Source organism: Diabrotica undecimpunctata, chromosome 7, assembly GCF_040954645.1.
Source record: "Diabrotica undecimpunctata isolate CICGRU chromosome 7, icDiaUnde3, whole genome shotgun sequence".
In the NCBI taxonomy this organism is placed as follows: Eukaryota; Metazoa; Arthropoda; class Insecta; order Coleoptera; family Chrysomelidae; genus Diabrotica; species Diabrotica undecimpunctata.
The window spans coordinates 81342371-81358212 of record NC_092809.1 but is presented as its reverse complement, the minus strand read 5'-3'; the positions used below and the strand labels follow the sequence as shown (position 1 = coordinate 81358212).

The 15842-nt window shown below is 30.2% G+C and overlaps 1 protein-coding gene across 2 annotated transcripts; it reads left to right on the top strand.

The window, feature by feature from the left end:
* Positions 1-421: 421 nt before the first annotated feature.
* LOC140445535 (uncharacterized) lies at positions 422-14510 on the top strand. Of its 2 annotated transcripts, none has more exons than XM_072537627.1 (3): positions 422-1564; positions 12836-13102; positions 13291-14510. In XM_072537627.1, exons 1-2 carry the CDS (start codon positions 547-549, stop codon positions 12880-12882), a joined length of 1065 nt encoding a protein of 354 aa, XP_072393728.1. In that variant the 5' UTR covers positions 422-546; the 3' UTR covers positions 12883-13102; positions 13291-14510. The 2 variants fall into 2 exon arrangements, with proteins under 2 accessions (XP_072393728.1, XP_072393729.1); XM_072537628.1 differs by lacking the exon at positions 422-1564 and adding an exon at positions 11718-12591.
* Positions 14511-15842: the final 1332 nt, after the last annotated feature.

The window sequence follows — 15842 nt, the reverse complement described above, 5'->3', positions numbered from 1 at the left end:
CGGAATACGCAATTCAGGTCACTCTAACCTCTAACCTAACCAAGCTAAGCTTTAATATGACCACGGTATAGATAACAACTTTGATTTATTTAACAAAATTGATTTTAATTTCAACCAATTTCAAAACTCTTCTTGCTACTCTTTCATTCTTCGAGAAATTAAAAAAAAAAACTAAAATTGTTTCTTTCTCTGCGTTGTATTTATGATTTTGTTTTCTAACGTTTCACAACTATTTGTTACAGAACTGTCTTATACACTATCAAAAAAAAAATCAATTGGAGTGTTATGCAACAGTTTTTAATAAATATGCTAGTTTTAAAGCTGTATGATTATAAAGTAGAATAAAATGCAAAGTTTCATTTCAAAATTCAAATACAGAGTTTGAAATCTGTAGTAATAGGCCACATGGAAAAGAAGAAGAGGCGTGGCACGATGAAGTTAGACAGATAGAGATAGAGGTTAGCATAAAAAGATGTAACGTGTGTATTCTTAATCTTATACCTTTATTAAATATAATATTTAATAAATACAGAGTATTATTATTACATGGCGCAGTCAGTACAAGAGCCAAAAGTACAGTTATCCAGAATGGAAGGAAAAGTGCCAGAATCCATGAAATTCGAGGGGAACCTTCATGAAAATTTTAGACGGTTTTACCAAAATTTTGAAATGTATCTTATTGCAACTGAGAAAGATGACAAAGCCGATAGAGTAAAAATTGCTTTGTTTTTAAATATGATTGGACCAGAAGGAGTTGATATATATAACATTCTCAAAATACCAGAACCGAATAAATTTGATAGTGTCATATCAGAATTTAAGAAATATTGTGCTCCCAGAAGAAATAAAACATATGAACGTTTTGTATTTAATAAAAGAATTCAAGCTGCAGATGAACCTTTTGATAGTTATCTTAGTGATCTAAAAAAGTTGATACAAAGTTGTGAATATGATGAACAGGAAGACAGCATATTGACAGATAGGTTAGTTTTAGGAACAAATAGTCCATCAGTTCAAGAAAAATTATTAAATGCTCAAAAGTTAACGCTTGAAACAGCAATAGAGATATGCAGAAACTCTGAAATAACAAAAAAGCAGTTAGAATCTGTAAGAAACAATGAAAGTTTGGAAGTAAGTGCAGTAAAAAATAGACAAGACAGTGGCAATACACAAAGTGAGTTAAAATTTTTGTGTCGAAAATGCAAACGTAAACATGTAGCTGCCCAGTGCCCAGCGTTTGGAAAAAATTGCTTTAAATGTGGTGCAGCAAATCACTTTAGTAATGCGTGTTTTGCTGAAATGTCCAATCAGCAAAGATATAAAAGGCAAAATGTTAAAAAAGTTAAAGAAATTAGAAGACATGACGAGAACATTGATGGCTCTTCGACAGATGATGACATGCATGTGCATACCGTGAAAGGAGTTGGGGCAATCAATAGTAGAAGTCGTAATCAGTGGATCGAGGTAGTCAACATAAACAACCAAGACATTGAGTTCAAGATGGACACTGGATCAGAAGTAAATATATTACCCAGTGATATTTTAAAAGTCATATTCAGAAACAGTAAGTACAAAATTGAAAAGTGTAATACTGTATTAGAAACTTTAGGGAGGTTCACATTTGAAAACTTTAGGGAAAATTACTTTAAATTGTAAGAGGCTGGATAGGAATTATAATTTAGAATTTGTAGTTGTAGATTTAAAAGTCCAGCCAATTTTGGGTTTAAAAACATGTTATTCTTTTGACTTAATTAAAGAAACACAGAGTGTAAATGTTGATGAGGAACTTACTAATAAGGAACAATTATTACTAGAATATAAAGATGTATTTGAGGGAATGGGCACATTCACAGGTTTTTGTAAAATACAATTAAAAAATGATAGTGTTCCAGTAGCTAGACCAGCTAGAAGAGTACCATTTACTATAAAAAATAAGCTAAAAGAGAAATTAGTTAAATTAGAAAGTAGAAATATTATATCCAAAGTAACAGAAGCATGTGAATGGGTTAATAATATAGTTATAGTTGAGAAGCCAGATGGTTCACTGCGTCTGTGTCTAGACCCTCAAGAGCTTAATAAATGTATTGTTAGGGAATATTTTGAAATTCCTAGTTTAGAGGAAATAAGTTCAAAACTTTCAGGAAAAAAATATTTTTCAGTATTAGATTTCAAAGATGGCTTTTATCAAGTTAAATTAGATGAAAAATCTAGTTCCTTAACAACATTTGCAACTCCATTTGGGTGTTACAAATTTCTCAGATTACCATTCGGTCTAAATCTGGCCCCAGAATATTTTCAGAAATTAAATTGTAAAAATTTTGGTGACATTGAAAATGTTATTATATATTTTGATGATCTATTAATTGCATCTGATTCAATGGAGGAGCATGACAAGACACTTAAGAAAGTGTTTAATAGAGCTAGGGAAATGGGTGTAAAGTTTAAGAAATCAAAATTTCAGTTTAGGCAAATGACAGTGAAATACATGGGACACATTTTTAGTGAAGATGGTATGAAAATAGATAATGATAGATTGAGGGCTATAAATGACCTAAAAAACCCATCAAACAAGAAAGAGCTTCAAAAACTACTGGGTGTGGTAAATTATGTACGAAAATTTGTCCCGAAATTGGGTGAGATTGCAAGCCCACTGTATCAATTACTGAAAAAGAATGTTATTTTTCAGTGGCTTGGAGTTCACAGTAAAGCACTGGAAGTGATAAAACAGGAACTTGCTAAAAATATATCTCTAAAGAATTTTGATTCTAGTAAAGATATTGTAATTCAAACAGATGCGTCTCAGTTTGGTTTGGGATGTTGTCTAATGCAAGGTGGAAGACCTGTTGCTTATGCTTCTAGAGGTTTAACAGGTACTGAGGAAAATTATGCTGTTATAGAGAAAGAGTTATTAGCCGTAGTGTTTGCATGTCAAAAATTCCACAATTATATTTATGGTCGCTCTGTAAAATTCATAACTGATCACAAACCTAATGTAAGTATCATGAGTAAGCAAATAAGTCAAATTAGTTCTCCTAGGTTGCAGAGGCTAAAACTGAAGCTACTGAAATATAATATACAAATTCAGTATGTACCTGGTAAATATTTACATATTGCTGATTATTTGTCTAGAAATGTTAGTGATGAAAGTGCAGAGAATGATGCTGATATGAATGAAATGGTGCATTCACTAGAAAAGCATTTAAGAATGAGTGATACTAGAAAGATTCAGTTTAAAGCAGAAACAGTAAAAGATAATGTACTGAGTAAAGTCATTGAGTGTTGTCTGAGAGGGTGGAAGAATACAAAGTATGAAGGAGAGATGAAAGTTTTTCACCAGTTAAGAAATGAGTTGTTTGTTAATGATAATCTTTTATTTTTCAATGATAGAATTGTTGTACCTAAAGTTTTGCGAAAAGAGATGCTTCAAATTGTACATGAAGGTCATTTTGGTATAAATCGTTCAAGAGATAGAGCAAAAGATGTCTTATTTTGGCCAGGGATGAGTGTGGATATTGCGAATGAGATACAGAGTTGCAAAATTTGTGAAAAGTATAGGTATGCAAATAGTAAAGAGCCATTAATATCTCATGATGTCCCGGAATTGCCATTTCAAAAATTGGGTGCTGATATTATGGAACATGGTGGCAAAGCTTATTTGGTTGTTGCTGATTATTTAACGAAGTGGCTAGAAATAATCCCTATAAGAGGTAAACAATCGTCTGATGTTATAAATGCACTCAAGCAGATATTTGCAACACATGGTATACCAGATGTAATTATAGCTGATAATATGCCTTTTGGATCGTATGAATGCAAAAAGTTTGCAGATAAATTTGAGTTTAAATTTCAAACTAGTAGCCCCCATTACCCTCGATCGAATGGTTTAGCTGAGAGGTTTGTACAGATATCTAAAAATATTATTAGAAAATCAGATGACATGTGGGTTGCTCTAATGAACTATCGTAATACTCCTGTTACTGATCTCAAGAGGTCACCAGCTCAACTTTTATTTGGCAGAAAACTAAGAACTAAATTACCAGTTGTTGAAAAGCAAAATGATAATATCAAAGAAGTTAGGTCAAAATTAGAAGAAAGAAATAATACTTATAAGGAATATTATGATAGACAGACAAGAAATAGGCCCGAATATAAGCAAGGTGAAAATGTGGTATACAAAGATAATAATCAATGGAGTCCGGCTGTTATTGTCAATAAACATGAGTCTCCAAGGTCTTATTTAATTGATACTGGTAAAAATGTCTTACGTAGAAACAGCTATCACCTGCGTAAGTCAAAAATTGATCATGATATTAGGCAGACTCAGAATTTAAGTGATGACAATGATAATACACCTAGTTGTAGTAAAGCTCAGAGTTCTAGCAGTTCAGAGTGTGATACTGACATGAGCTTGAGACCATCACGTACTATCATACAGCCTGCCAAGTATTCTGATTATATTTTTACTCTGATTGTATTTTGTATTAGCATAGTTTTTTAGTTTTTTTTTGTATGATTAAAGTTTGTTAAAAAAAAAAAAAAAGTAAAAGGGGGAGATGTAGTAATAGGCCACATGGAAAAGAAGAAGAGGCGTGGCACGATGAAGTTAGACAGATAGAGATAGAGGTTAGCATAAAAAGATGTAACGTGTGTATTCTTAATCTTATACCTTTATTAAATATAATATTTAATAAATACAGAGTATTATTATTACAAAATCAGTTAATATATTTTAATTATATCTCACTAAAAACACAAGAGGATGTGAACAAAACTCCTAAATATGTATATTGATTAGTGATTGATCTTTCCTGTTCATTGTAATAGACTATTTTGACTTGTTATTTCGATATAAACGATTAAATAATGTGTTATTGATGTTTCCAAATAATCATTTTATTATTTTTTCTTTTAGTTTTATTTTCATATTTTTGAGTATTGAAATTTCTGTTATTGAATTTTAACAAATAGTACAAACGTACACGGCTAAATAATGTTGTACAATATTTGAGTGGACTTTGTTCAAAAGGTGACTAAAAGTTATGGTACTAAATCGAGAACATAATAATATTCGGCTGTATAGCTAATATGTCAAAATTCTTTTGAAATGGAATGTCAAGTATACCTACTTATAAAGTCAACAGAATCACCAGTAGGGATTTTTAGATTACCAAATGTGTCACCCGTTCTATTTTTATATACATTAACCTATGAATATACAGTTTTATCCGACAAATGAGTTACACTTTTTGAGTAGCTGTCTGGTATATTATTTTTAAATAATATATTAGGGCTGGGTAAACATAATTTGCTCCACAAAACATTTTCGTAAAACTTTTGGCCCCTTGAAGTACATTAAGAGTTTAAACATCCTATTTAAACTGATTACTGAATCTTCTACCTCTTGCCTTTTTTCTAGACTGTAAAATTTGAACATTTATGAAATTAGCTTAATTTAACGAAGGACAAAATTTAGATGTAAGTGCCATATAGTCTTCAATTGTCACATTTCTTTTCTGTAGAATGTAACATCTGAATTTTTTATTTAAGTAATGGTTTTCCTTCCATAATTTCATAACTGTACTTCATAACACAATTTTTCTTACAATCCTTGTTGATGTACATTAGACGTCTAACGGAATTGTACAAAGTGCTAAAAGTAGCGTCATCCTGTTAATGTTAAGAATGTATTTGTGGAAATAAAAAATAAATTTTTAAATTAACTTCATTTATTATTACATGTTACATTAGATATTACATTTATTTATTTATAACAAAGGTGACAGACCCACTGTCAAAATTATACAAAAATACATTGTAGATAAATATAATTACAGATAAAAATCAAATATACATGTATAAAATAAGTATACATTAAGTTTACAAAGTATCATTTTGTAAATTAAAATTTCAGAAGTTAAACAAATTATATCTCATGAGCACTGATTTGCATGTATGAGAAGTCAGATCATAACTATATATGAACCATAATTAGTTCTGTGATATGATACATGGAAATGTAAATTCTGACGCAGTGGACGGGAAGGAATATGAAAAGAAATTAGCTAAAGCAATTCAGGAGTATGGATTATTCTATAAACAATTGCTTTTGTTCAAATGTGATTTTGAATGATATTTTACACTGTTGTTTACTTGATCTTAATTAATGTCAATATAATTAATTATTAATTAATTAGAAGTAACACTCTAATTCATTTTTATGTAATATGATAAGATATTTTAGTTAAGTACATCTCACTAAAAACACAAGAGGATGTGAAGAAAACCCCTAAATGGGTAAATTAATTATTGATTGATATTATCTGTTCATTGTAATAAAAAAAGATTATTTTGACTTAATATATTGTTATAAACAAGTAAATAATGTTTTATCGATGTTTCCAAATAATAAATTTATTATTTTTTCTTTTGGTTATATTTTCATGTTTTTCAGTCTTGAAATTTCTCTTCATGAATTTTAATGAATAGTTCAAACATACACAGCTAAATAAAGTTATACAATATTTTAGTGGAAATTGTTCACAAGGGTGGCTAAAATTTATGGTACTAGATAGAGAAACATATGTTTTAATAATATTCTGATTTGCAACTAATATGCCAAAATTCTTGTGAAAGAGGCAGTTAAGTATCCTAATATAGTTAACAAAATCACCAGTAGCCATTTTTAGATTACCAAATGTGTCACCAGTTCTATTTTCATATCCCTTAAACATGAATATACAGTAGTATCTGACAAATTAGTTACAGTTTTTGAGTATCTGTCACACATTTCACAACTATGGAATTCTATACATTTTTTCATTAAATATCCACACACATATGTTATAAAATTTATTACCCACTGTCAAAATATACAAAACGACAATATTATAGATATATACAATATACCTATACAATTACAGATAAAAATAAAATATACATGAATAAAATAAGTAAGTACACATTAAGTTATACAAAGTATCATTTTGTAGTTTAGATTTTCAGAAGTTAAACAAATTCTATCTCATGAGCACTGATTTGCATGCATGAGAAGTCAGATAATGTAAATTCTGACGCAGTGAACGGAGAGGAATATGAAAACAAATTAGCTAAAGCAATTCAGGAGCTTGGATTATTCTATAAACAGTTGGTTTTGTTTAAATATGATTTTGAATGTTATTTTACATTGTTGTTTACTTGATCTTGATTAATGTCAATATAATCTCACTAAAAACACAAGAGCATGTGAAGAAAGTACAGTTATAGTGGATGGTTTATGTTTAATACTAACATTTTTCTCTATATCCATAGCTGAACTTTTCACTACTTCTAAAAGAAAAAGAGAAAGCTTACATATGTGTTACATCTTAATTATTTATTTTATTTACCTTCATTAATAGGACATCTTGGAAGACATATGTTTTGGACTACTGCAGAATAAGTATGATCAAAAGTTGATGAGCCCTCTGTTAAAGGAAAGTTTGTGAGAACTGCAGAAGGTTGTAATCGATTTCTCATATCATTCAGAAACATCTTATTGTCGAAATGAGTACCATAAAGACGATGACTTCTATATAAACGTTCTGCCTTATTCAATAAATCTTCTCGTCCACATGCCATTAACCAAATTTTTGCCTAAATACAAACATTTTTTTAATACACGATGAAACGTTAATAAATAATATAACATCTTAACATCTGTAATACACAATTTTAATCCTAATTTAACACTCACCTATTAACATCTTTTGGAAACGAAAACATTACTTTTTCTAGAATTATTACAACACTTTGTAGCTGCACAAGTGTGGCAAGGCTTTTTGTTTTTATTTTTGTACATATCGACGTACTTATACAACGTAATTGCGAAATAAAAAATGTATAAAGTTTATTTGTATCTATAAATACACAAAAAGTAAACAAATACAATGGCCTCTATATTATTTATTTATGACAAATGACAATGACCAATGAGAGCCGTCAAATTTTTCGGAGTCCAGAGAAAATGGCGTCGCTGTCTGCGTGAGTAAAATTGCGCGAACTTTCGCGCCAAAGCGGAGTGGGAATACAGAGCCCTGATTCTAATTGAGATTTCGACTCAAAACATGTCGAAATTAATATGGCGACGTCGAAATGCGACTTTGCGAACCTTGTGGATTTCAGCTGAACTAACCAAACGACGTCACTAAATTTCGATTTATCGAAATTAATTTCAACTTCAAGAAAGTGGTTGAAATTTAATTTCGAGTCGAAATTAATCTGACATGACTGACTGGACTGGGAGAAGTGAACTTAGGTTCAGTTTAGGTAGGCGGTGTTTTGATCCTTGCAAGGAAAACTGAGGCAAAAAGTATTAATATGGCTGTGTTTTACGGACATTTGCTAGTTTTGGAGGAATTAGAGAGGATAGATATCCGACGCTCATAACGGAGGATAAGAAGAATGTTACGGGATACTCAAAATTCTTTTTCACTAAGTGATGCTCAATTTAGGCAGCAATTCCGGCTTAATAAACAAGCTGCAAATTATTTAATAAGGGTATTAGAACCATATTTGGAAGAAGATGTTTATGCCTCTAGGATACCTAAAATGTTTAGGGTTAGTATTACTAAGCTGCAGTAAATTTAAAAATATATTAGAATATAACCACTAAGTCAAATCTTAGTGGTTATAACTTAAGGATCTCCCACATCGCCTTTTTTTTCTTGCCATCTTTTCTTTCAATTCAAAATATAATTGAGAATGGCCACTATTTATGATTTAACAACTCAAACAAGAAAAAAAAGACGTTCACGTAACGTAAACAAAACAAACATTCAACAAGCGTAGTGCAGCCAATAAACAACAGGGCCAACCCAAATTTTCAGCAGTGTCAAAATGATAAAGTAAATATCCCCAGTTTTAACTACAATCGAAATGAATCAGAATCGCTAGCGATTGCGACTGTCATGGCGTAGTCGCTTTTAAATTTCGACATCGAAATGAAATAGAATCAGGGCCCTGGTTGTTGTCTATACCCTAGAATAACAGAGACACATAGAAGCGACATAGCGGTCCAAAAGCGTGTACCATTTTTGTATACGCATGCCCGATTCTGGTTGTATTACTGTCAAAAACACGTGCTTATTCTTTAATTCTGGTTGTTTTCGATAGTCCGTAGGCGTCTATGGTAAATACTCGACACAACAAGTGCATTTGACCATTTATATAATTTATTTATAGTTAAAAGGTTATAGTTATAGTTTATAGTTAAATAAAGTTTATAGTTATAGTTTATAGTTAAAAGTTTAATTTATATTTAAAATGGCTGGATATATTTGTGCGATTCGCGGATGTTCATCTGTGACAGGAAAAGGAATAAGTTTATTTAGATTTCCTAAGAATAATAACAGGTAATTACTATTGCTTTGTAATTATTATTAGTTATTACTAATTACATAATAGTATTGGTTTGACTTTCGAACAGTAAGCCGACGCCGACGTGTCTGTCCGAGCTATAAAAAAATAAACTTTGGTCTGCCAAGGGATACCTAGTTCAAACTAAAAACATTAAATTTGGTGACAGTGCTATTTCTTTTATTGAAAGACGCAAGTCTCCGAAGGCTCAGGTCATAAAATCAACAGATGGTGGCCAAATGTCGGCGCGCTCGAAGACAACAATACGAATATAGTATTTTTAAGAAATAAAAATATATAGAGGGTTTTATACACGGGAATATTTGATTTAAGAGCGTAGGCGCAAAATTTGGGGCAAATGTTTTTTAAATGTATTCATTTTTTTCGAATCCTGAAAAAACTAATAAGTATTTTTGAAAAATTTAAACGCAGAATGAAAGACCACATTATTACTGAGGGCCAAAAGTCCCCGAAAACTTTTATAATGTTTATTTTAATAAGTTACAGGGGTAAAAAAAAAGAGAAAATTTAGTGTGATTTTTAATTTCAAATATCTCATTCAAAAAAACTTTTTGTTTATTCTAAGGGACTTTCGGCTCTTTGTTTAAAATTTGTTCTGTTAAAAATTTGTAGTGCCAAAGTGTGGATAGAAGCTTGCAGACGAGAAGATTTGTTATTCAAAATGGATTCACTTTATAATAATTATAGGATTTGTGAACTGCATTTTGAAGATAATGTTATTGTAAAAGGAAATAGAAGAAAAACATTGGCGCATGACGCAGTACCTTCAATATTTTCATATAATACGACAAACACAATTGACCACGGTGAAGATATCGAAGAACCACCAAAGAAGATTATCGTTTTAGGTTTGTGTACATTTAAGTTATAAAATCATATTTTTCGAAAGCAATATTTTATGCTGATATATTTTCACGCTGAGGTTTTTTTAGAGAATGTTATTGTTTCGGGATCGACCCCACAATTAAAATAAACAGACAAATTAATTTCAAATTCTGAATGTTTACCTGCTGTTGTTCAAGGTAGGTATATAATTTGACCTAATTGGAGTGGAAGTTAGATTGAGTTCAACTTAGTTACAAGAGGTTGTAATACCAGACAATAATTTATTGTTTAATCTTGATAGTAAAAATCATTACAATATTTTACAATTACTTTTTGGTAATAACCTCTCAACTGTAATGGATTTAATAATGCGTATATTTCACAAACGATAAAAAATAAACGGTCGTTAAATTAATGTATGTTTTAGGACCAAGTACGAGTAACTACTTATTGTCACCTACAGCTGCCACACAGACAGAGAGTAATTTAAGCAACAGATCACCGCGAAAACAAAAACTTAGATTAAAAATAAGACGTTTGCGAAGAAATTGTAAGAAGCTGTTTGTGAAACAAAAGCAAAATACTCCTCTTCGAGATTTTCGACATTTCCAAATACGGTATTTTGAGAACGATTTCCGAAGTGGAAATTGAAACGTCAATAAATGTATTTTAACCATTAATTGTGGCTTATTCCCATTTAAATAGTAATTGAGATATTTCAAATTAAAAATCACACTAAATTTTCTCTTTTTTTTTCACCCCTGTAACTTATTAAAATAAACATTATAGAAGTTTTCAGGGACTTTCGGCCCTCAGTAATAATGTAGTCTTTCACTCTGCGTTTAAATTTTTCAAAAATACTTATTAGTTTTTTCAGGATTCGGAAAAAATAAATGCATTTAAAAAACATTGGCCCGAAATTTTGCGCCTACGCTCGAAGAATTTATATTGTGTAATATGCCCACTGACTATTAATTTTCTGGTTGTTAGCTGTCATTGGCGGCTTGGCCACGTAACTTCAAAGAACTGTCGCTTCTCTGTGTTGGGTTGTTCTCTGTCTATACTGTGATATGACATTTAACATACCCTTAAATAGTAGCAGAGTTGCCAAGTCTCCAGTTTTTTCATACTCTTACATAATATTATAGAAATGCATATAAAAATTCATAGATTTTAGTTAAATTAAAGGTAATAATCAAATGCATATACAATAAAATTGATTAAAATGGTATAAAAAATTAATAGTATTCATTAAATTACAGTATATAATAGAAATGCAGTTAGCGTAGCGGGTTGACCATTCACACCTAATAGATAAGATTTGGAAAGTGCTAATTTACAATATTTAACTGCATTTAAAGTAACAGAAAATATTTGTTTTATACTTATTTAAAACTTGTAGCTTCTCATAATACAAATTAGAATTTCGTAAAAGTAACTTATATTTTAAACCTTCATATACATTTTACAAAAAAAAATATGGCAAGTTTTTTTTTTGTGGCATAGACTTTCGTCATTCAGCCAGTCTCGAAAGGTTATAATATATTCCTTAAGAAGGTATATACACATAAGTACAGATTATTTCTCTCAGACAAATGCACTGCGATATCACTAAACCGAAATAGACGAATAATTAATAGAAGATCACGTCGAAGGAAAATACAAGGACACTCGCTTCTCGTCTAGGGGTCCGTCAAGACATTTATTTTAACAGACAAACAATACTAGACTCATCGAGCAAAAAGACAAAAGAGAGAATGTAAAGGTAGTGGGGGCAAAAATATTGTAAGACAGGAAGTGCCATCTTGAGAGGCCAAATTAAACAAGGAAAGAGAGTCTTTCCTTGTTTAAGAAATCAAATTTAGTTAGGTTATGTTATTATTTGTCCCAACTGTCACATGAAATCTTATTTATATTGAAGTTTTTTAACAATTGTTTCACATTTTAGACGGTTATCGTTAATATTTAATTAAAATTTTCTCGTCTAAGACATATTCTGAAAGCTATTTTATAGCTACTGTTAATAAGTGTCGGAAAATTTAAATTTGGCGCATTCGCACTTCCGGATATGTCCGCCATCAGAGGCCACTTTTTTGGTCGCCTTTTTATAACGATTAGATTCCCTCTTTTGTCTTTTTGCTCGATGACTAGACTACAGTAAACCTGACGCGGTACATTTGCTGTGATTAGTGGGTGGGCGTGTCTTAATTTAAAATTTGGCGGGTTTAATGTTTATTGAACTGAAAATGGGTTATTGGTAGGAAGATAATAATATTCGTATTTTAGGATAAAGCAGACTTATTACAGTTATATTTGAAATGTCTTTAATTTTCCTACACTGAAAATAACAAGGTACATTTGCTGTGATTACTGATTGCTCGTTATCAACATATGATTTGTGAGGTTATGTGTCTTATATTTGCTTGGCAGTTGTATTTAACACCAAGCGAACATAAAATTTTTTTCTGTTTGGCGCCGGTTTTATTCCAACTCCAAGCTTACATAAATAATTTCAATTTAAAACTTTTTCATTTAAATTGTTTTAATAATCTGTTCGTTAGAATACCATATTTAATTATGCAAGTCTTTGTTTTAGCAAGAAATTATGGATTCCTGTACTCCATCTACTTCAACAAGTTCTGAAATTCTCTCAAGGGCCTGCCACCTTTGTAGCAAAACATTTAAAAATGTAAAATTACGAAATCGTCATATCAAAAGAATGCATAACATAGATGTATCCAAGAAGAAAATGAATGAATGAGATATAGCAAAGAATATGCATATAGTTTGTCCCTTATGTGAGCAAGAAACTAATTGTGAAACTCATGAGAAGTTACGAAAACATCTCAATGACCACCACCAGGTGAGTATTGAACTAATAACTTTTAAATTTTCTTGTAAACAAGAATATGAGACATGGAAAGATATGCAGAAAATTGAGACAAGTTATACAATGAGTAGAGTGACTTTGATTTTTTAAATTATCTGGCAGGGTAAATAAATATATGAAATCATACATTTTAAGTCACCCTTCAGTATATTTTTTTGTAGGTATTACTTTCAGAATAAAGAGAGGATCAAAATGTGGGCCCACTGTTATAGAAGAAATTCAGGAATCAACACCAATATGGCGATCGAATCATTCAACAACTTATTAAAAACGAACCATCTAAGAAGAAATGCAGCAGTGAGAATTGAAAAATTATTGGACACAATAGAAGATTTAGTAGATATCAAAATGTGGAAGAGAATTATAGACATGGAAAGACCAAATGCCAACAACTATCAAGACAGGATTATAGCGAAAGCGCACAAAATAGCAGAAATGATGAAAGAAAAAGTGGAAGTTAAGAAGAATGTGAAGGTGTACGGGCAATTTCAGGTAAAATCCTTTAGGGATCCTAATAAATTATATAAAGTAAGTATAAGACAACTGTGTGAAAATGAGTGTAAGACATTGTTTTGTAGAGTGTGTAAAATTTGTATTCATCGATACCAGTGTGATTGTGCTGAATATGTGGTGAGAAATACCATGTGTAAGCATGTGCACTTGGTAAGAATATATGAGGAGCGTGTGGGTACTAACTCTGTTTTAGATGATGCTGCAAGGTGTTTGGGAGAAAATTCAATTATCAAATCAAGTCATGAGGAGGAAATTAATGAATTTATCACAAAGAAGCTGGAACAGAGAAATGTGATCCAGGAAAACACCATCCAACAACGTCTTCAAGACATACAACACTTGAAAAATGTAATGGACAGCTTAATTGACTTAGATGATGAAAGTTATACACAATTAAAAGAAAAAATTATGACAGATGTTGAAGAAGCAAAGTGTAAGGCGAAGGAAAAATTTCAGGAAGCCACTAAGGATATTACAAAAAAGCGAAAAATGGAAAAGCAGCAATATTTCCCTTCCAATAAAAAAAGAAACTGATTAAATATTAAATTTGAACAATTCTTGTAGCTCACATGTATTTTTTGTTTTTGTATCTGTATTGAATTTTTATTATAGCTTTATAGGCTTATTTACAAGAAAGTTAATTTAACATTATATGTTTACTTGATTAGTAATAGTAAAATTTCATAAAATATATGTATGCATGCTTAAGTTAGGTCTAAATTTTAAATCATGTTAAGTAATGATGTTATTTGTAGACTTTTATATTAGAGTTGTATTTTGAAATCAGGAGGTACTGGGTCCTAGGCGGGGTTTTACCTTCGCCATTGCACCAATAAGGCCCGCCCTTGAAGAATAAATTTTAAACATAGCTATTTAGTGTTTTATTTGTTGTTTAATAGTTATTTCCAGTAAACATTTGCTTAATTTTCTTCAGAAAATTTTTCACCTCATGGTGAAACACAATTTAGTTCAACTTTCTAGAAATAAAAGTAGATAAAAGTCAATTTGGATATATATATATATATATATATATATATATATATATATATATATATATATATATATATATATATATATATATATATATATATATATGTATATATAAAGGCAAGTTTGACAATAGTTTATTATAAAACACCTAATGGAAAATTTTAAAGTGAAAAGGAAAGACTACATAATTTTTATTAAACTTGAGATGGCATATGCCTACAAAAAAAATTAAAACAAAATACCTACATATTTAATAAAAAAAAACCACTAGGATATCATACAGTCAGCTTATTCCTAAAATATGTAGTACTAATACCTAAGTTACTAATGAAGGTGTGGGATGTGCATACTTTGATAACAATAATAAAAACAGTAAAATGTGTAAACTCAATTTCATCATGAGTATATACACAGCTGAATTAATAGCGATAGTGGAAGCACTAAAATATTTATCTAATATATATATTATTCAAAGTTTATAATTTGTAGTGACAACAAAAGTGCTTTAAGTAAAATGAGTGCCATAAATCCTAAATCAAAAGTAAATTACGTTGAATTATATATAATAAATAAAATTAAAGAACTTCAGCAACAAGACAAAACTGTTAAGTTGGCATGGATTAAAAGCCATTGTGGAATAACTGGAAATGAGATAGTAGATGAATTGCCAAAAAACGCTGTGTCACAAGGAGTATTAACTCATTATCTTTGGACGTCTAGAGATATAGAACCAGAAACGTGCAAAGAGCTTAAGATTAATAATTTTTTAAATTCGCTGTATTCTTTGACTGATGTCCACCATCCCATTAATTTAAAGTTATTTGTTAAGAGTTTTTATATAGATTATTGTATAAACATGTTTTAGATATTAAACTCAAATTGTAATTGTAAATATAGAGTAAGTATTTCTTTGTAATTTATTAGAAAAAAAAAGAAAATAAAAAAATTATATAAGAAACAAATAAAAAAAGGAACTTGGACAGTCCACAGTAAAGTAGCTATTGAATTAAGTAGATAGCTGCAGAAGAGTTTACTGTGGAACTCTGAGGACCTCATCACTTATTTTATATATAAATAACTAAAAGCACCTAATAGAAAAAAAAAGACTATATATTAGAGCTCAATAGTAGTAATAGATTTAGGATAAGATTTTATAGGAAACAAAGACTTGATGAAAAAAGGGGTACAAATTGTAAGATTTGCGAATGGA

Excerpts from the sequence above, each read along its gene's own strand:
- LOC140445535 (XM_072537627.1), top strand. The coding sequence starts at position 547 with ATGGCGCAGTCAGTACAAGAGCCAAAAGTACAGTTATCCAGAATGGAA. Across the intron at positions 1,565-12,835 it reads AAAAGTCATATTCAGAAACA|CAAGAAATTATGGATTCCTG; the intron begins GTAAGTACAAAA and ends TCTTTGTTTTAG.